This window comes from Peromyscus eremicus, chromosome 4 (genome assembly GCF_949786415.1).
Source record: "Peromyscus eremicus chromosome 4, PerEre_H2_v1, whole genome shotgun sequence".
Lineage (NCBI taxonomy): Eukaryota > Metazoa > Chordata > Mammalia > Rodentia > Cricetidae > Peromyscus > Peromyscus eremicus.
In genome coordinates this window covers 137569845-137592601 of record NC_081419.1, presented here as the reverse complement: position 1 = coordinate 137592601, position 22757 = coordinate 137569845, and the positions used below count along the sequence as shown (strand labels likewise).

Genomic DNA, 22757 nt, shown 5'->3' with positions numbered 1-22757 from the left:
TTACAATTTGGTGACCATATCTTCTTCTGTCACTCAGAATGCTGATTCCACGCATGACATTCAAGTGTGAAAATGTTTCTTTAACTTCCATGGATTTTGGACTGATAACACCAACGTTACTTGTGGTCTACAAGTTCCTGAAGGTTTTATTTAAATGGTATTGTCTATAAATCTTTTTCACAGTAGACTAAATTAAAGATTTGTAATCCAAAAATATAAGCAAAGTTACCAGATCAACTAGCAAGCTGTGGATGGAGCAGATACTGATGTTTGCTCCAAAGAGCAGAAGGTTCAGAAATAAGCAGGCACATTCAGCAATGTTAATGATTATATGTATGTGTATGCCCCCAAGAAGGCCAGAAAGAGGGCATCAGATCCCCCGAAACTGAGTTTCCAGCTGTTGTGAGCCAGCCAGTGTGGGTGCTAGGTGAGCCCAGGTCACCTAGAGTGGTAAGTGCTCTTAATGGCTGAGCCATTTTTCCAGCCCCCAATAGTAAGCAATTTTATATCAAGATAATTTAAATGTGATTTGCTGAGGTCCCTGCAGAGGGAACTAACCATTCTAAGTATAATAAGAGAACCTTAAGAGGAGATCAGAATAAACCCATATTTTAATGTTAGGCTATATGGTGTGATAAGCCACTGTGGTTATGATGAATGATTTTTTTATATGATCTTGGATTTGGTTTGCCAATATTTTGTTAAGATTTATTCTTTTCTCTGTCCCTTCATATAGTGTTTTTATAGCATATTAGGATTTTAGACAGAAAGGATGAAGATGTAGCTGAAGTCATCCTTCCTCAAGATCCACTGCCATACTGCTTTGCATGCATACATACTAAGTTTAACCAGGGCCCACACTCCTGTGGTCTGCTCACACGACAGTCATGAGGAAGCAAAGAAGTGAATGTTGTATTTGAACCTTTACTGTGATCTCCCCATAGCAGAAAACCATACTTCTACACAAGGCAGAAATACTCACTTTGCTCTTCCGCATCAATAGATTGATCAATTCACAAGCATTGCTAAATATTCCCAAAATGCCATTGGGAGTACAGCAATTTAGCTCGTCATAGAAAAATTCCCACTAATAATGTGTTCTTTAAGCAAGTTTCATAAAATGAAGTAGGGAACCAATATGTCTCTGTCTTTTACTAAGTCATCCCTCCCCAAAGCAAAGCGTGTTAAATATTTCACATCCTGTAGAATATCTTTGTGACTCACCTGATGCTCTGTGAAGAACCTCAATTGTCATACTACTTCATAGGCAGGTTTCTTAAAAAGATTGTCTCTAGGCACCTCCTGTCATGATGAAAGCCACAGAGAAACTATGCATGAAAGACAACACTTCAGGATATTATAACGCCTTCAGTGTTTCTCTTTCTGATCAGGGTTGTTTTGATGTCTATATGCATCTATGGACTTATATTTTTAGGACTGTTACTCTCTTCCTGTGAAGAATGACATTGGGATTCTGACGAAGATTACATTAAATCTGTGGGTTTCTCTTAGTAAGATGGTCACCTTTTTAAAATGTAGTCTGCTAACATGTTCATAGGATGTCTGTACATACACCTAGTGCCCTCTTCAATTTATTAATTTGGTGCTTTATAGTTTCTATCACAGAGTTATTTCACCTTTTGTTCACTTTCTGTTTATTTTTTAAATTGAGTTGTTTATTTTATTTATGGTTAGATTTTTTTAAGCCCTTTATACATGCTAGATGCTCATCCTTTGTCAGATGTATTGTTTTTGTTGGCAAAGATTTTTATCCCATTCTGTAAACTGCCTCTTCACTGTACTGGCCATTTCCTTTACTGTATAGAAGCTTTTTAATTTCAAGCCCCACATGTCAATTACCAGTCTTATTCTCTGGAGCTATTGAACTCCTACTTAGGAAGTCCTTACCTGTGCCTATAGGCATATTCACTAATTTTTCCTCTAGCAGTTTCAGGGTATCAGGTCTTATATTGAGACCCTTGGTCCATTTGGAGTGGAGTTTTGTGCAAGGTAAGAATCCTCTCTCTCTCTCTCTCTCTCTCTCTCTCTCTCTCTCTCTCTCTCTCTCTCTCTCTCATTGAAATCCATGTTTTCCAGGACCATTTATAGAAGATATTGCCTTTTCTTCAATGTAATTTTTGGCATCTTTGTGAAAAATCCTGGAGCTGCAGTTCCACAGTTGTGTTTTAGTCCTCTGTTCTATCCATTGGTCTATGCATCTCTTTTTGTACCAGTACCACGCTGTTTTTATTACTATGGGCACTGTAGTATAATATGAAACTAGGTATGGTGATACCTTCTGCAGTATTGTTTTTGTTCAGGATTGCTTTGGCTACCCTTGGTGTTTCGTGTTTTCATATAAATTTTGAGATTCCCTTTCCTATGTCTGCAAAGAAAGACCTGGCATCGTGATTGGGGCTACGTTGACTCTCTGGACTGCTTTTCCAGGACCGCCGTTTTCACCATATTAATTCTGTCAGTCATGAGCATGGGAGGGCTTTCTTTTTGGCGGCTTTCTTCTTTACTCAGCATCTGAAAGGTTTTATTGTGGAGGTCTCTTGTTTTCGTCGTTAGGCTTATTACTGGATTGTTTTTACGTGGCTATTGTGAATGGGATTGTTCTCCTGCCTTCTTTTTCAATATGTTTGTAACTGTCATATAAGAAGGCTTTGATTTTTGTACCATGTTTTGTATTCTTTTACTTTGCTAAAATTATTTATCAGCTCCAAACTTTTTTGGTGGAGTCTTGGGCTCTCTTGTGTGTAGAATCATGTCATTTGTAAATAGGGATACATCAGCTTTCTCAATCTGTATCCCCCTTTCCCTTCTCTTGTCTTATTGTTGTAGCTAAGACTTCAAGCATTGTATTATCCAAGAGTGAACAGAGTCTTGTTCCTGATCTCATTGTAAACGCTTTGCGTTTTTCTCCATTTAGAATGCTGCTGGCCATAGGTTTGCTGTTAACAGCACTTATTTTGTTGAGGTTCATCCCTATGTTCCTAGATCTCTATGACTTTTGCTATGAAGGACGTCGGATTTTGTCAAAAGCCTTTCCTGCATCTAATGAGCCGACAATGTGATTTTCATCTTTGAGTCCACTTAATGGCAAATAATATTTGTTGATTTAAGTATGTTGAACCATGCCTGCATCTCTGGAATGAAGCCAGTTTGGTTATGATGAATGATCTTTTTGTATATGATCTTGGATTTTGTTTGCCAATATTTTGTTAATAATTTTTACATCTATGTTCATCAGAGAAGTAAGTCTGTAGTTTTCTTTTTCTTCGTGTGTGTGTGTGTGTGTGTGTGTGTGTGTGTGTGTGTGTGTGTGTTCATCAGGGTAATACTGACTTCATAAAAAGAATTTGGAAGCCTTCCCTTTCTATCGTATATAATAATCTAAGTGATGCCGATGAAAGGTCTTCTGTGAAGTTCCAGGTAAAACTGCAATGAATTCATGTGGTCCTCGGCTTTTTTGTTTTGTTTTGTTTTAGTTGGGAGACTTTATCACCACTTCGATCTCAGTGCTGTTTGGGGGCCAGTGTATACTATGATTTCATCTTGGATTAATTTTGGTATGTTGAATGCATTAAAAACTTTCTATTTCTTTCAGATTTTCCAATTTAGAGGAATAGAGGTTTTTAAAATATGGTTTTCTGAGTCTCACTGGTATCTCTTGTAATGTCCCTTTTTGTTTCTTCTTTTATTGATTTAGAATTTCTCTCTGTGACTTTGGGTTAACACAGATAAAGGTCTGCCAATTGGTTTATCTTTTCGAAGAATCAGTTCTCATTATAGATCCCTTGTATTTTTGTTGCTGTTTCTATTTCATTATAAGATAGTATCTGTCTTTTTAAGCCAAGCGCTCATATCTGTAAACTTATTATAACTGCCTTTGCCTTATCCCAAAATGTCTTGCTTTTTCAGTAGTTGTGGAAAAATTTTCATCCCTCCCAGATTTCTTCAAAGACTCATTGACCATTGAAAAGTGAATATTGCCAATCTCCATGTGGCTGTAGGTCCTATAGTGTTTCTAACTTTACTCTGTCATAGTCTGATGAGGTATAAGAAAGTGTTTTATTATTTTGAGTTTGTTTTATTCTTTTGAGTTCGTTAAAAATATGGTTTTGGAGCCTAAATCACGATCCATCTTAGAGAAAGTTCCACAGCTTCCAATAATGAGTACTAACTTCAGTTGTAAGGATGTCTATTATGATGCATATATGATCTGCAGTTGCTTTAACCAGAATTTTGTTAGTTTTCTTTTTAGATGACTCAATACAGATAATACAGAAGAAAGTGGGTCTATTAAATTTATATGAAACTTTCTGTTCTTTTATGGCCAGTACTAAAAATATAGTTAAAGGGAAAAAAACCTTATAAATCATTTCAAAATGACTGAGAATTTGAGAGGCCTATTTCTGGATCCTATACTATTAGATTTCCCAAGTACATGTGGGGAGAGCACTGAGTCACTGCTGGACTCCACAGTCATTTCTGCTGTTCCAGCTGGTATTCTATGCAAGCTGAGGGCTTGGTGGCCTCAAAGGTCAATTCTCAACATCGGAGCTGCCTTTGTATTATAATCTTGCCTTCTGTGGATACTAAAGCCATTGCATGTCCCGGTGAACTTTCAGCCTGTGGATGTGGCAGCTTCCTTCTCACTCTACTGACTTCCACTCAGAGACAGCAAATGTCCAAGCCCTGGGGTGACACCTGAGCATGTCAGAGAGTGGTAAAGTAAAGAGAGCAATGAAGTCTCCACTGAGGTTGAAGGTGGAGGAGTCAGCACTCTGAGGGTCCAGATCTTTCTCAGCAGTAAACATCCTGCCTGAGGGAGGAGGCTGGGAAAACCAGCTGAACTAGTGGGACTAGCTAGGCTCTGAGCTCAGACTGATCTGCAGCAAGCCCTAGGTGGGACAGAAGGAGCTGCATCGCCCAAGTAATCTACCAACCATAAGCCCCCAGCTCTCAGTCTCCACAGTCGCTCACAGGTGATGGGACTTGCTCCTTGCCACAGCTTGAAAGCACTGACCATTGTGCTATCCATTGGTCATATTGTTTTTTACTTGCAAGTTTTCTAAATGATAAAATTTTAATACATGTTTTTTAAACAGAAATTTTTTTAACTTTTTATTTTTTGAGATTATAATATAATATTATTCCTTATACCCACAGATAAATGTAATTCTCTCCACTCATGAAAGAAATTTCCCTTTGCAACAGAGACCATTACAGAATAAGATAACCAATCAAAGAAGAGTTGTGGAACCCAGTTCCAACCCGAACATCTAGAACATGACTCCTAACAAGAAGATAAGTTTTTCTTCTGCCTTGGGAGTATAATTTGTCTATGCTTAGGACAATTATGAAGAAACCATTTCTGTCCTTTACATTTGTCCTCAAGTTTTTTTCCTTTCCCCTGATGCACTATATCAAGATGCTTTTCATTATCACACCACTTTCCTTTTCTAGACATCATAGATCTTGTTCCCCTTTACCACTGCAATGAATTATGAGATACAGCAGTCTGTTACGAATGTAATTGAGTCCTGTTCTGATGTGGAGCCACCATCTCTTGAGATACAGCAGTCTGTTACGAATGTAATTGAGTCCTGTTCTGATGTGGAGCCACCATCTCTTGATAGGTTTAATTGGACTTTTTCTGATTTTCTTTGTGAAGATCATGAGCTGTTTGGTTTTATCTTCATCTTCTACACACAGCATGACACAGACTCTGTTTTTTGCCCCACAACCAATATCCATTTTCTAGACTCATTCTTCTACAAGTCAGCTCACCATAGAAGAGTTCTTCCTGATATTTTCTCAAGGGAAGTACATGGAGTAGTGGAGAAGTAAGCAAGAAAAGGAAGTAGTTTGCCTTCTTGGTAATGTCAAATCTTTTGACTGGCATCTCTACTGAGGGCAGTTATCTTCTGGCTTGGGACAAAGAGATAAGATTAGGAGGAGCTCAGAGCTCCTAGATAAAAGCCAGTATCCTCATGTTCTGTTAAATGACTGAGTACCTTTATCTGCGGTCTTCCCATGAAAACATGAGTGGACTTCACCTTAACCCCTTCCACACAACACTCTTCTAGGTAAACCAGCCTTGGGGGTATAATGACTGAGAATACTTTTTCACATGCCTTCTCTTAGATCCCCTGCCGGGCTGCTGTGAGGGCATGCAGGCTCTCTGCAGAGATACCTAATTCTGCTGTGCTCTTCCCACACCATGTCTGCCTGGGGAAACTAAAGCCCGGCCTCAGGAACCATTGGGAATCTTCTCACAGTTGCAAGGAACTGCACTTTTACAGGAGGTGGACAGGCTCCCTTTGCATCCACTCAACATGTATTATAGCATTCTTATATTAACACATTCACTAGTGATGAGAGACATAACCAGTGACTGGCTGAAGTTGTTTTTCATTTGCAAAAGACTTCCCTCATTAAGTGGGTACTGTGGTTTTAGATGATTTCATGAACATAATGAAATAAGGAAACAGTTTCCTTTCTCCTTCTTCCAACAGTCATTCCTGTCTCCAGCCAAACACATAAAATTTCTCCCCCACTTGAAAAGCCTTCTGTAGCTCCCCTCACTCTTGAGATGCAGCCCCAATGCTTGCTCATTGAATACAGACCACAGAGCCCTCTTGACCTTGTCTCTACTGCTCTCCGTCCTGCAGATGATGGCCTGCCATACTGCACTCATAGGCGCTCGTGAAGCTGCTAATGAGAGGAAACACTGGAGGATTTTCATAAAGGTCAGTAGTAAGGTTAGGCATTTTAGAGTTATTTTAGTGCAGTGGTATCTCAGTTATTACTGAAATTTTCTTTGGAATCCTTACATTCGCCTTCTTTCCAGTGTCATTCTTTACCTCTGTGAGTAGACCCTTTGAGATGAAACAGATACATGTCCATCTCATTTAGAAAGAAGAAGAAGTGCACATCATGTTTGCGTCACGGCATGAAACTAAGGCCTTTGTGGACAAGGCCCCACACTTGAACTACAAAGTCTTGGACAGGCCCTGGTTACTCTTGCGATCTCTGCCTTGAACTTCTTCTGGAAACACCATGTGATGATCTTGAAGTGACGATAAAGATTTTCTGGGACATGTGGGGGTAAGACAAAGACTGACATCATGTGTCTATAGTCTCTAGAAATATTGACAATATCTCCTACTGAGAAGAAGGCAGAAGCCAGCACGCCAGATAAGTAGGAATGGGGGAGGCCTTTTGTGACTCCAGCCACATCTGTGCACCAAGCAAAGAACATATAAAGAGAAGGTTGGCTGAGCTCTCAGTGAAGGCCCCTCCTGGCAAGATGAAGTCCATCTTCTTCAGCCTTTCTCTGCTCCTCCTTCTGGAGAGGGAAGCAGCTGGGATAGAAATCTATGGTGAGTGCAGGGAGTCACTTGACAGGAAGGCATTCAGGGAGAATGTCCATAAGGGTGTTCTGGCAGTGAGAAGAACCCTCCAAAGGGTCATCTTGATGCGTTTTGACTCTTCTCCATCCAAATCACCATGCCTTGTGGGTACCTCAGAGGGTTGATGGGGGAAATCCTGGGATAAGACTAGGAAGGGAGCTGGGCAGACAACGTAACTCAGACATTCTTGTTATCAATTACCAGGTGGGAGAAAAGGACACTTTCTAGTAAAATCGCCCCCAGTTGTATTTATCCAAAAAGGCCATTTCCACTACGGGCCCAGAGGAGCCCAGGAAGATGAACCTGAAGGAGCCATTGTTGTGCAAACTAAACACCATGTATATGGCCAAGATGCTGCTGAGGCTGACCTGGGAGAGACTCAGAGTTCACAGCAACAGACAGGTTTAAACGAAGACATAGTTTGTGATGAAGAAGACGAGATTAGCCAACAAAAATCCCAGCTCAAATCTCAGTCACAAATAAAATCCCAAACCCAACTAAAATCCAGTGGAGCCCAACTGAAGTCCCAGACAGGCCAGCTAAAGACTCTAGGCCAGGTGAAATCACAAATCAAGCTGAAATCCTACAGAGCCCCTCTGAAATCCTACCAGGCAGCACTAACTCTCCAAGAAGGCCTTCCTCAACAAATCAAGGGCAAAGACTACGCCCTGAAGGAAGATCTGGCCCAAGTGCGTCAACAGCATAAAAAGGTTCACAGGCTCCAAAGAAAGCTTGGCCAGGCCAGGAAAATGGCAGTGTTCTTTCCATATTTTAGACATGACTCCCAAGACAATGATGATGATGGGTATTTTGTGCAGTTTCAAGAACAACTACAGGGTGGAATTCGTCACACAAAATCTTTCCACCAAGGTCACGGGGCCTGCTACTGTCCAAAAGGAGGGCTAACCCTATATCAAGATGCCTTCACAGAATAATGCATTCATTATTCAGTCAAGGATCAGGACACATTTAGAGGTAAGTGTCTTACCAAACAGGAGAGCTAGCTACCCCAGTGTTTATAGGTGGTCTACGATGGACTCCCTTGGCCCATTATGGGATTGGTAGTGAAGCCTACTGCAGTGGATGTGCTGGACTGCAAAGTGCATGGAGCTGAGCTCCATTCTCTGGTGAAGCAAGGCCCTGGTAGAGGCCGAGGGAGCTTCCTGGGCCATCAGTGTGTCTCACATTCCTCTCCTTAATGCATTTTTTCTATACATTTATTTTGCATGTGTGTAGCCATTAATGATTTGAGCATGTGCCACATATAAATCATGTAAATTTAAGATGTATTTTTGTAGCTTCTTATGCTTTGGATTGACATGGCTCAGTGTCTTGCTACAGTGTTACCAAGCATTAGTGGTTTTCTTTCACATACCAGTTAATGTTCTTCAGTCCCATTATCCTTTATCCTTTGCAGGTTCCCTTATCCTTCAGAGGTCACAGATGTGTGGGGTTTGCTCCATCTTTGGGAATACAGGAGCTAAATGAGTGCCAAGAGCCATCCTTGTTTGTGATACAGGAGCTGTGAAAGGGAGGCCTAGGGTGGTGAGGAACCAGTTCCAGGGGATGTTTGCTCCATCAGGAAAGAAATCTGCAGCTTGGGGAGAAAAAGGACGTTACCTGTATGTTTGTGTCAAGGGACACTTCGTCTGAAGAAAAGGAAAGCAACACAATCTGTGGGCCCAGTGACCAGTAGTGGCTAGTACCCCCAAATGGCCGTTATTTGGTCCACACAGACAAGGGCCCTGGTCACACTCGCTTCCTGTCTGCTCGTCTTCACTAATGTGCATCACCACCTGTGTCCTCTCTCCACAGGAGTCACCTGACCTGTGTGGATTGTGATGTCTTCCAGATGCAGACTCCTCTGTAGTCCTAGATGCTCTTACATGGAGGACAGGACCCACCACACTTTCATTCCTGAAGCTTCTAAACTTGATGCATCCTCACACCAATGCTCTCTAATAAAGAGATCCTTTCTGGCATCATTTGTTTTTTTTAAATATATATTTTCAATTGAAACAGAATTTTATCTTTTTCCCCTCCCCCTTTTCTCTCTAGCCCTGCCCTGACACCCTCCTTCCAACGTCTCCCAAACTCTCAAATTGGTATCCTATTTATATTTGATTATTGGTTTTGAGTACATATATATGTATATATTCATAAATATATAAATATAGCTTATTGAGTCTATGTTTGTTGTTTGCATGTATATGGCTTCAGAGTTGAGCACTCTAATTTGTACAACCAATGAGGGGGCTCATTCCTGGGATAGGCTAATTCTTCTTCTCCAAGGAGTCATTAGTTGTTTAGGAATGGGTCCCTGTGAAATCTCCCCCTTTTATAGTAATATGTCCATTGATGTTGCCATTATTTTGTCTTGTTTATGAAACAATTTCTAGTAGACACTGTTTCACTGCAGATTTTTTCATAAGATCTTTTTGCCTTTTCTTCTCCAATGTTCCCTGAGTCTTAAATGCAGGAAGTATGGTGTAGATATATCTGTTGGGGATGGGGTTACCGAGATCCCCTGATCTCTGCATTGTTTCCGGTTGTAGTGGTTTCTGTGGTGGTCTCCATTTGTTAAGAGAGGCTTGTTTGATGAGGAGTGATATAAAGGTAAGATTGAGAGGAATTACACTTGTCTAGCAAAGGAAGAAGGGGTAATTGATTCTTTTCTAAGTTCCATGACCTCACTTGCCCCAGGAAGTTGCATAAGTTCTCTGAAGTAGACATGATTTTCCTCCTTTGAGTGAGCCTAAGTCCAATTAGACACATGTTGGCTACTACCAATATGTGAGTGGCCCTTGCTGCACCTTTAACAGCTATCTTACCATGTTGTGTACTTATACCTGAGGATTTGGAGCTAGGAACAACAGATGAGAGAAAATGCCATGTTTGCCTTTCTAGGTCTGGACTACCGACTCAATATAATCTTCTCTAGGTCTATCCATTTACCTTCAAATTTCATGTTTTTGAAGTTTTTGAAGAAAAGTTTCACTTTTCTTTATAGCTGAATAGTTTTCCACTGTGTATATGCCACACATTTTCATTATCCATTCTTCTTTTGAAGGATATTAGGTGTTTTTTTTTTCATTTCATAGCCATTGTGAATAGGGTGGCTATGAACATGACTGAGCAAGTATCTGTGGAGTAGCGTGTTGAGTCCTTTGGGCATGTGCTCAGGAGTGACACAGCTATGTCATCTGGTAGATTTATTTTTAGCTTTTTAAGGACTCTCCACACTGATTTCCTGGATGGTGGCACCAATATGTATTCCCACCAACAGTGAATAAAAGTTCTTCCTTCTACACATATTCTCATAACTACAGCAAAAAAGAAAAACTAGCAAAAAACAAAAAGGCAAAAAATATACCTGAGAAAAGGAAAAACAGAATGTCCACATGCAAAAGAATAATATTAGGTCCATGTTTATCATCCTGCCCCAAAATAAGATCCAAGTAGATAAAAGACCTCAGTGAGGCCCCACTTTTCATTGAGGCCTGTGGACAGTTAAAGATTGACATGGCTTATAAATTGCCCATGTACCAATAAATAACCCCCTTGAGTGATATTCATTCAAACAAATGTAATTAAACTCAATGGGTTGAAAAAGAAGGAAAGAAAAAGTTATCAAAGCAGAAGGAAGATTGTTGGGAAGAGGAAAGTTTTTATTGGGGAAGGGGTTTGGAAGCGTTAACCGGGTGAAAACACAGTACATACACGTATGAAGTTGTTATAGAGAAGAAACTGATTGATAGAGTTCTTCATGAACCTCATAACCCACCTGAGACCAGCCCTATGACCCTTTTTCTAATGGGCTTTCAGAAACCAATATCTTAGAAATGCCAGGAAAGATGTATTTCAAAGGGTTATGGCAATGTTTAGATTGTGGTTTCAAATTGTGCTGGATTAATAAAGCAGTGGTTGTAGGTTCTCCTCCAATATCCATGACTTCATTAGCCCTGAGTAATTGACTAGTTTGCAGTTATGGCCTCCCTCTTGTTATGTGCGCCTGAAGTTCAATTAGAGAGCTGTTGGTTACTGCCAAGGTATTGTAGTAACACTACTGTTACTACACCCATAAACTCTCACCAACAAGACTGCCTAAGTGAGCTGAAGAAGGATAACACCAACAGACATACCAACGTGGATGGGGAAGGGCTGTGAGGCCTCAGTCCAACACAAAGGACCACAGGCAACTGATGATGCTGAGAGCGGGAGAAATTGTCTTCTCTAGGAAAGGGCATACTGATCGGTTATGCGATACCAAACTGTCAGCCTTGGAAACATACAAATATGTGACATTATACAGATTGAACAGCTTATATACATGAGTATACATATATGTATATGTTATGACAATGCACAAAAAGATCCCATGAATTGGAAAGAGAGCAAGGAGGTGTGTATAGGAGGGTTTGGAGGGAGGGAAGAAAGGAGGAAAATGTTTTGGTTCTCTTATAATCTAAAAATAAAAGAAAAAACTCACTATGAGAAAAATAAAAAAGGAACTTTAAAAGGCTATGCCAAATGTTTTGATCTGCTGATGCCTGCAGGTCTACCAGTCTAGAGGAGTGCATTCCTCCCTCAGTCCAACTACTTCCGTTTCTTTTCAAAATGTATGTCTCATATGCTGACATATGAAGTCTCAACCATTCCAGTAAGATGAAGAGCTCAGGTCTCATTTCTGTTGATGTGCTAAAATACTTTGATTTTTTTTTAAATTAGAAATGAAGGTTTTATTTTAGCTTGCAATTTTAGGCTACAGTCCATCAGTGAGGGAAAATTGAGGCAGAAATTTGAAGCAGCTAGTCCCATCTCACCCATGGTCAAGACCAGAGAGAAATAAATGCATGCACACTTGCCCTCTCTATTCTTACTCTTTCTACTCCACAGTCCAGGATCTAAGCCCAGGGAATGGTGCCATCCACAGTGGGCTGGAACTTCCCACATTAGTCAACATAATCAAGACAATCCCCCACAAGCATGCTCATAAGACAATTTGATCTACACACTCCCCTGCTGAGACTCTCGTCTTGGGTGATTCTAGGTTTTATCAAGTTGACATTTAAAATCAACCATCACAAGGAATGTGTTTTTTAAAATGTCGTTTTAGGGAACAAATGCAGAGGCCCATAGCCAGACATCATGCAGAGAGAGAGAGAGAGAGAGAGAGAGAGAGAGAGAGAGAGAGAGAGAGAGAGAGAGAGAGTCTAAATTGGAGGTCTCTATCAAATTTCTCCCCTCAGAGCTCAGGTAATCCTGGGGCAGAGAAGGTGGAAAGATTGTAAGAGCCAGAGGGGATGGAGGACACCAGGAGAACAAGGCCTTCTGAATCAACTAAGCGAGGCACATATGAACTCACAGGGACTGACAGCAAGCCCAGAGCCTACATGGGTCTGCACCAGGCCCTCTGCATACACATTAGCACTATTAGCTTAGTTTATTTATGGGACTCCTGAGTATGAGAACAAGTTGGTCTTTGACTCTTGTGCCTGCTTTGGGGATTCTTTTTATCCTGTTGGGTTTCTGTGATAGTTTTCTTTTTATTGAAAATATTCTTCCCTCCTACAGTACATCCCAAGCACAGTCTTCCTCCCTCCACTCCTCCTGGTCCTCCCCCACTTCCCCTCTCCCCTGATCCACTCTCCTTGTTTCCTCTTCAGAAAGGAGCAGGCCTCCAAAAGACAAAACACCACAAAAGAAGATACAACAGGACAAGGCAAGAGCCCTCGTGTTGAGGCTGGACAAGGAAGCCTGATCTTCTCTAATGAGAGACAGAAAGGGAGTGAGTCCGGAGGACGGAGAAGGAGGGGAGGGACTGGGAGGAGTAGAGGGAAGGGAAACGATAAAAATTAATAAATTAACAATAATAAATAAATAAAGTACAAACTACACCTCCATTTATTTTCAAAAAACAGACAACTCTGGTGGGGTAAAACACGCACTGTGATTGGTTACATCCATTAGGAAACAGATATCAAGAGCCTTAAAAATGCTTACACCTCCAATCTTAGTCATTTCAGTCCTAGGAATGATTTGTAAAGGAACAATTAGTGCTCTGAAAGTACTGACGTGCAAAAAGAAATGAAAGTAACTCAAATGATACAAGAGTCAAAATAAACGACAGCACAAATGCTGTACATTACAGTTGACTAATAAAGAACAACCTGGTGAAAAGAAAAATACCTGAAATGTTAGATCATTTACATGTATAAAATTTCCTGTGACAAGTAAACAGACGTTAGATCTCAAACTGGGAATTCATGGACTCATAGAGGTGTCTATAGCTTTATACTTACAAAATATGTAAAATAAAAAACACCAAAAAGGGAATGTCATTTTCTTCAGTGGTGTAGCCACTGGTAAGCTGCCTTTGTGCCAGCAAATAACCCCAACCATGTTCAGGCAAGGAACCCTAGTTAACCCAGAGAGTCACACACAAAAAGAAGGAAAGAAAGTAGAAGCTAAACGCCTTCAGAAGGAGGGTTTCAACAAGGGAGGGGTAAGAGGGGGGAATGAGAAGTGAAAATGACTAGAATTAATTATACAAATGTATATAACAGTCAAACAAAAAATATTCAAGATTTAAAAAAAGTCACCTTGGAAAAACAGACGGACTAATTATAATTGTTGGGAAGAGTGTCTTCCACATGAAAACTTTGCTGCCCAAATGACCTATTTTCCAGTATCTAAGATGCTTCCTGAGAAGGCAAATTCTTTAGGAACAGAAGATAACAGGGAGGAGTAAAGATGGTTTTCCAGTTCCAGTTCAGCCACAGGAGCCATTCATCTTCAGGAAATCTGTCTCTGTCTCTAGACTTGAGTTCACCATTCATACATGGGAAAGTGCAGACAGTAATCCTGAACTCCATTTCATATCTGTTGGCTGAGATGAGGTAGGGCTGCCCCACTTCTGTGATTATATGACAGGGATTGACCTAATTTATTTATTCATGAGTACGTGTGAAGCTTGTGAGAATGAAAGAATGACTCTCAATGTGGTCAAATACCAACACACCTGCCTCTGGCCCCACAAGTCCAGAGTCACGTGACCTAGAGTCAGCGCCACCATCTTTCTGATTTTCAAAAGTATAACTCTCCAGCTACAGAAAGCAGTCACTCCTTAACTGTGGCTCCAGAGGAGTTGATATTCCGTATGTGTCTAGTAAAAAGAGCATCAAAATATTGTTTGGGTCCTCCTCAACTTCCAGTTTTTATATTCTTTCTGTCCCTCTTCTTGCTACCTTCAAAGATAGTCTCTGAGTCTTGGGATTATACCAAAAACATGTCATCTGGACAATGTCATCTGGACATGATAGGACCACTGCATTCATGACTCTACCAATGCTAAGGTTGCCTGAACAAGACCTGCACAAGATCAACCAATCAACATTTTAACATAGAGCAGGGAGGGTACTCATGGACACTCCCCCAACTGAGGAACGATGGAAAGTTTCTGGCTTTGGGGTTGCGGGGGGAGAGAATTAGTTTTATTTAAATGTGTGGACTCTGGTAGGACTATCACACTCTAGTGGATGGTTCAATAACCATGATTATATGGAATCCATGAGTTATTTAAAAAGTGGACATGAAGTTGGGAGGGGTATTACGGTGAGGAGTGGATTCTGGACGAACCCCACAGTGAAGGGGGGATGAATATTATCAAAATACATCATATGAAAGAATAATAAAATACTATACTAAAATGCAGAATTCTTTTGAGCTTTAGAACCTTTAAAACACAGTGGTGTTACTTCGTTGGAAATTTGATGAATATGAGTCAATTTTCTTGTAATTTCCCCATTTGGAAGGGACACATGTGTAGATAGATGTGTAGATGATATTAAGTTCTTTTATTTTTGAGGTTATAACACAATTGCATAATTCCCCCCTTCCCTTTCCTTCCTCAAAACCCTCCCATATACTCCCTTTCTCTCTTTCAATTAATGGCCTCTTATTTCTAAATAAGACTAGAATAAACATATTTTACATATTGGAAGGCCAATATTAGAAGACAGGATGTAAATTATTATATCTTAAATTAGATTCCCTGATAAATGAAATGTTGACTTCTAAGACCTAGAAAGTAAAAATTAGAAAACATTTAGAAATTAGATTTATTGAGATTGTTTGTAATCAACAAAATGAGGTCACACACTAGTACAACTCACAGTCAGTTATGACTGGTATTACATATATAATGAATTTGCTTAAATCCAACCCCCTTTCTTTTCCCTCCAATTTCTATATCTACCTCCACTACATCTTTCCAGCTTCATGTGTTCTTTTGTTAAATCCACTGAGTTCACTTAATATTTGTGGGTGTGGGATGATCTACTGCAGGATGGGTAGCCTCTCAGGGGCTATATCCTTGAAGAAAATTTATCCCCCCTTTGCCTGCAGCCATTAATTGATAATAGTTGCTCATCTAAGAGTGGGCATCATGACCTCTCCCCGATCCATGCTGGGGTTTGGGCTGATTTGATCCTGTGCAGGTTTCATGCATGCAGTCACAGCTGCTGTGAGCTTATATGTGCAATGAACTGCCATGCCTAGCAAATACTGCTTCACTGAAGAGATCTGCTACCTTTGGCTCTTAGGAGCTTTCCTTTCCCATCTTCTAAGATGTCCCCTGATCTATAGGGGTAGGAGGTATAATATTGCTATCCCGTTTATACTCTGTAGTCTCTTAGTCTCTGCACACTGACCAACTGTGGGTCTCTGCATCAGTAATCTGTCAAAGGAATCTTCTCGAGACCCACTGATCTATGGGTATTAAAATAAGAACTTAGGAGGCTGCTTATTACTTTGTACATTTAGCAGAATAATAGTACAAGTTTTTTCCTAGGATCCATGACCTAGTGAGCCACAGATTTGGGGCCCAGTTAAGAGTGCCAGGCATGAGTTCCACCTTGTGGAGTGGACTTTAAATCCAACTGGAAAGTGGTTGGTTACTCTCATAACATTCATGTCACTATTACACCAGTGGGTATATCTTGCTAGGGCAGTTGTTATTGTAGCTTGCAGAGTTCACTCAACAATGTCGATTATTTTTCTCTCTCAATAACATACATAGACCCTTCCAGCACTTCATTTCTCCATGTCCCTGACTCAAGTGTGTGGAGTCTTCAGCATCAAGTTCTGGATGGTAACTAAGAGCAATGGCAACAGCATCTAGTGTTTGTTTGGGTATCTCTAAGGCTCAGAGAACACTGTGGAAAATGGGGAGGAAGGACTATAAGAGCTGGAAGACAGGGAGAAGGGCTAAGAAATGCCATCTTCTAGGCAACACACAGACATTGCAGTTGTGAACTCTGAACAACTATGGGTGACTGCACTGGGTCTGCATAAGAACGGGCCCATCAACAACCCAGCAAAGATATAGGAGGGACTCAGAGTGTCCTATCCTTCACTGATGAACCATTTTCTCTGCATAGATTCAAAGAAGGGAACTCATTGCTTTCAGTTGTATAACCTCTAGTGATCCAGTAGGCTCCAATAGATAATCCCAGTCCCATAGTCACACTGATGTCCCCAGTTAAACTAAATGGGCCACAAAACAAAGTCAAAGATCACAAATCTGGGAAAGGGATAGTTAGGTAGGAGAAGGGTTGATAGACTTGAAAAGGAAATATGAGTGAATATACATGTGTGAAACTGTCAAAGAACTAAATTCACAAAATGGTTTGTTTCTCAGTAATAACAAATATTAACACTTTTACACTAACAGTTTATGTTTGGCTTTAATGGGTAGATGTTAACAAAAAAGCAATTAAAATTCTTACACCACAAAAGAAGATAAAATGTCAAAATGAAACTTAGAATGTTGTATGCTACTTAAAAAAATAAAGGCAAATAATAAATAATAATTCCAAATGGATCTAAGAACTTAATGTAAAATGTGAAACACTGAGACTGCTAGAGGAAACACTTTCACATGTGCGCAGAGAAAGTGACACTCTGGAGAAAGTTTAATAGCTCAGAAATAACAGCAAGAATTGACAAATTGGATTGCATCAAATTAAAAATATTCTGCAGACCAAAAGAAACAATGTTCAGAGTGAAAACACAGCATACAAAACACAGAAAGCCTTTGCTAGCTAAATCCTTAGGGGATTGATATTTAGAACATATTTAGAACTCAAAAATTAAATTCTAAAACCTAAATCATCCAATCAGTAAACAGACAAATCAACTGGACAGACACTTCTCCAAGATGAAGTAGAGGAGCTAGAACGGGTGGCTCAGTGGTTACATTCCCACCACCCACAGGGTGCCTCACAACCACCTATAGCTCCAGTTCCAGGGTGTTGGACACCCTTTTCTGACCTCCGACAGCTTCTGCATGTATGTGGTGCACACACATACACTCAGGCACACACACAAATAAAACAAGTTGCTTTTGTTTTGTTTTGTTTTGTTTTGTTTTAAGATGAAGTACAACTGGCCAACACATATGTGAAAAATGTCCAACATCCTTAATTATCAGAGAGAGACATATCGGTGAGAACTACAATGAGATTCCTTTTGTATGATTTTTATTTTTGAGAATTTCATACACTGATGTATATATGAGCACAGAGGAGGGGCTCTGGGTGAAGGAGGGCAAGCCATGAGAGGTGGAAGAGAACAAGACAAGGTAATGGAGGCTGAGTATGAGCCGAGTACATGAAGTTCATGGGAGGAAAGGTCACGATGAAATCCATTCTCTTGTACTATGCTGAAGAAAGAACATAGATAAAAACACCAAATCGTCAAATCTGAGATAGGAGAGCTACAGAGTGTCCCTAGGAGTCTATCTAATCCTTTTCCATTTCCCTCAAGCAGGCTTTGGAGATTAGGCGGAAAGAGTACGCAGCTAACATTGACCACAGTGCCTTGTGACCTCAGTACTTTCTATTTGCCAAGAACTCTTTCTTACTGAGATGAATAATAAAAAAGATAGAATAATGCCAATCATATTTATGAGTCAGAGAACAAAGTCTTTGTCCAATCCTCTGAACCAAAGACATAGATAATACAAGGGAGATTTGTAAAATAATAGTAATAATAATAATAATAATAATAATAATAATAATAATAATAATAAAGTTAATTAAATAAAGTAAAACAAAGAAAGATGGGAAAAGAAAAACCAAACAGCATAGAAAATTAATGTATTGCTAAAGATGAACCCTGTGACATGAAAAAGGAAGGAGGTATCTGGTGGAGAGTAAGCCCTAAACATGGCGTCTTGATGCTCAAAAGGAGAAAGCCATCCTGGAGCAAAGGAAAAAAAATGATTGTAAAGTGCTTTTGACAACTTTTTTTTCTCTTGTAGAGAGTAACAAACAGTATGGTACTTTCCTTAAGAATATCTAGACAACCTAAACTGTACAAATATCATGGGAAAGTACAGAAAAGGGTCTGAAGGCTCCCGCCCTGGACTCAGATTCTCTTAGGTCTAAGGGATTCAGTATCCAGCAACATCGTGAGATAGTCATTCCAATTTCAAGGTCCTGCAGAAACTCCCTTGCGACTCTGGAGGAAGAAGGACTTGGAGGAAATCGAACTTCCACTGAGTAGAAGAACAGGAAGAGGAAGAGGGAGAGATACCAGAATGGCCCCACAGGTCCCTAGAAAAACAGACCCAGCTGTCAGTTAGCAGCGGTCTGCGCTTCTGACAGACAGAGGCAGTCAGGTCCCAAGAGAAAAGGAGAAGCCCCAGGAAGTTACTGCATTTTCTAGCTTTTCCTTGCTATGACAAAAGCCTGATGCAAATGATTTAAACTAGTGAAAGATTCATTTTGCCCTGAGGTTTCCTAGACTTCAGTCCATGCCTGGTTCGCTTCATTGCTGTGGGTCTATGGTGAGGTTGAGCACCATGGTGGCAAGAACGTGTGATAGAGAAATTTCTTCACATGGTGATGGCCAGTAAGGAGAACAGAAGAGAAAATCAGGAGGGCAGGTACACCCTCCCAAGGTGTGTCTGCGGTGGTCACTTCCTCCAACTGGGGCCCACTTCCTCTTTTCCATCACCTCCCGATAATGTCATCAGGGATTGATTTACTAATGGATCAATCCACTGATGATGTCAGAGGTAGCCATATAACAATCCCTTCTCGGTGATGGGATCCTCAAGATGAGGACCAAGCTTTCCACATGTGAACCCTTCTCAGGACACATCATATCCAAACCATGATGCAGGTGAAGCTCGGGGAGCCTTGGGAGTCCTCATCTAGAGAAGTCATTGTGTAAGGCCATCTCCACTAGGCTGTTGTCTACATATTTTCTCTTCATCCACGGTATGGGCCAATAAGCCTCTACTTCTCATTGGTCACACCTCCTTGAGGCCTAAGCACCTCCTACTAACAAGTCTTCAATGCTTATGCCTATGGAAGGGGACTATCAGGATCTACCGTGGCACTGAGTTTATCAGGAGTTCTAAGAAGTGTCTTTTACACTCTACCTGTCTCCTTTCTCAATTTACTATTCCAGGAGCTTCCATCTCAAGGCTCCCAGGTAAAGCACATGTATAGAGAGCTAGGACAGAGCTGCTTCAGCTAATTATGTACTTTTGGAAATGGACGTTTCCAGACCCAGGACACAGGCAACGTGAGAACTGAGGATGCTGCATGAGGGTGGGGCAAGTCCCCCTGTTTGTTGCTTCTCTGAGTGATTTGAGCAGAGCATGTGACACTTGACCCCACGACACCCTGGAGTTCCTGTGCTTGTAGTGACTTTGAGATCCGAAAGCGCTTGGCAGAGTCATGTGTGTGTTTCCTCCTTGGTGACCAATGTGGCTCCTTTGTTGCCAGCTGGGGTCTTGTGTGCTGCCTGCGCGGACACTCCGGTGGGTGAGGAGTTCATGAGCATAGTCTGCAGTCGTGATGTGTACGGCAAGCCCGCCACTTGGGAGAAACTTAAACTTGTGTTAAAAATGGAGATAGCCGGCCGGGCGGCGCTGGCGCATGATTCACAGATGTTTATTGTCTCACAAGTTAAGAGGCCAGAAGTCTGAAGTTCAGTGAATTGTCAGGACCACCCAGGGGGTCCTTCCATGTGTCTTCCTAGCCTCTGCTGGCTTACTGCTGCCCTTTGCGCTCCTTGGCTGGTGGAAGCATCATTGGCTTCATTAGGCCTTATCCCCATCTTTCCCTCTGTACCTGCTTATACCATTAGCCATGTAGACCTGGGTTCAATTCCTTCCGTGTACATGGTTGCTAACAATGATCTGTAACTCCAGTTACAAAGGATCAGTGCCCTCTTCTGGCCTCCACAGGCACTGAACATATACGTGGCTCACAGCATACATGCAGACAAAACACCCATATGAATAACACAAAAATTATTTTTAAAATTTGAGTTATTTCAAAAAACTGAGATTTTAATCCCAGCACTCGGGAGGCAGAGCCAGGCGGATCTCTGTGAATTGAGACCAGCCTGGTCCTGGTATCCAGGACAGGCACCAAAACTACACAGAGAAATCCTGTCTCAAAAAAAAAAAATGGATATAGCCACCCCATTTATCAGAGTGTCAGTGGTGGAGGACTTAAGGGAGCGTGAATGAACACAGCATAGGCCAGTATGTGTCTATACAGATACCCTTTTCCTCACAGAAATATACAAGCATCTTGTTCAGATAGGAGGTACGTTCTTCTATCTTATTTAATAAACTTTTAATTTTTCTGATTTCTTTTGTGCTGAAAAATCATACCCAATTATTCATATAATGCTATATATTTCTTATACTCCTAATTTCATGTTTTAAAAAAAAGAATATGACTTTTCTGGAGTTTGGGGGGATTTCTTTCTGACTTAATTCAGCTGATTCCTAACATGTTAGTTGTGCTGAAACACTTGGAAACTCTTGACTATATGCTCATTTTCAAAACTGAGTTATGGGATGGGGCTGGCGAGATGGCTCAGTGGCTAAGAGCACTGGTTGCTCTGTCAGAGGACCTGGGTTTAATTCCTTCCATGTACATGGTTGCTAACAATTATCTGTAACTCCAGTTACAAAGGATCAGTGCCCTCTTCTGGCCTCCACAGGCACTGAACATATACGTGGCTCACAACATACATGCAGGCAAAACACCCATATGAATAACACAAAAATTATTTTTAAAATTTGAGTTATTTAAAAAAACTGAGATTTTAAGACATTAAATTAGAAACAACACCAGATATGAAAGAATAAATATTGCATTTTTTTCACTTGTATAAGTACCCCAGATGATAAAATTCATAGAGACACATAATGAATTAGTAGATTACAATAGCCTGAGATGTGAGAGAAATGTAGTGTTATATAACACCACAGATTTGGATTGTAATTATGAAAAACATCTGCAGATGGATACTAGCAATATTAGTGTACTTAAAAGCATGAAGTTGAAAAATAAAAAAATATTTACTATAGTAAATTTTATGTCACATGTATTAAAATGTAAGGTTCTTATTCATGTAGCTGTAGACTGATTCTGTACACCACTATATATATGGCATAGATGGTTGTATAACCTGCACAGCTTTGGAACTGACCTGATGGGGGCCATTACTGGAAATGAACAAAGGACAGAGACATGTCCAGAAAAGCTGGGATCAAGTGGGCCATGCTCTCTGATGGAGACACCCCAGCAGTAGAAACTTGGTGTGTTGATTATATAAGACATGGAGGAGGAGGCAGGCAAGCTAATCTTGGTAGGAGGTCTCTGTAGGGGAGCAGTCTCAGGCTGCAGTCATCTGGATGAGGAAGCTGTGGTTGGTAGTTTTTGTACACACTCATTTTAACTAAAGGTCAACCATTCATCATCATCCATACTTGGGCCAAGTGAAGGCCTTATCATTCCCATGGCTCTGAGGCATTGGCATCCTTGACATGGCCATGCTCATGTCAACAATACACATTCACCCAGGACTTCATCCACTCTACAGAGATGATGAGTTTAGGGTAGATAATTTTGGATGGACTTCTGTAATCCCATGATATTCATACACTTTAGGTTTTCTGCCTATTGTTAGGATAATTTACCTTATTATATTTTCCACATTGTCAAGTAATTTTCTTGCATAGAATTAAACAAAACTCTTAAATCTCCTTTTCCGTTCCCTAAGCATATTATTTCACAACATCTGAATGAGATTTTGCAACCCTTGTCAATAATAAAATGTTTTCAAAAGGAAAATGTCCTACATTTTTTAAAATTATCCAGTAAGAGTTTTACTGTCGTTCTCTAGAAATCAGTATGTAGGACTTGTTCTCCACTTGTTTTTCTAGTCTTTCAATTGCCCATTTCTCTTTTCATTTTTTGCCAGTATGTTGAATGTTTAAATTTAAATTTTCATTTC

General features: G+C 40.5%; 1 protein-coding gene across 1 annotated transcript; it reads left to right on the top strand.

Moving 5' to 3' along the window:
- The first annotated feature begins 7321 nt into the window (after positions 1 to 7321).
- On the top strand, positions 7322 to 8393 carry LOC131908713 (seminal vesicle secretory protein 3A-like). Its single transcript, XM_059259743.1, has 2 exons — positions 7322 to 7394; positions 7629 to 8393. Exons 1-2 carry the CDS (start codon positions 7322 to 7324, stop codon positions 8357 to 8359), a joined length of 804 nt encoding a protein of 267 aa, XP_059115726.1. The 3' UTR covers positions 8360 to 8393.
- Positions 8394 to 22757: the final 14364 nt, after the last annotated feature.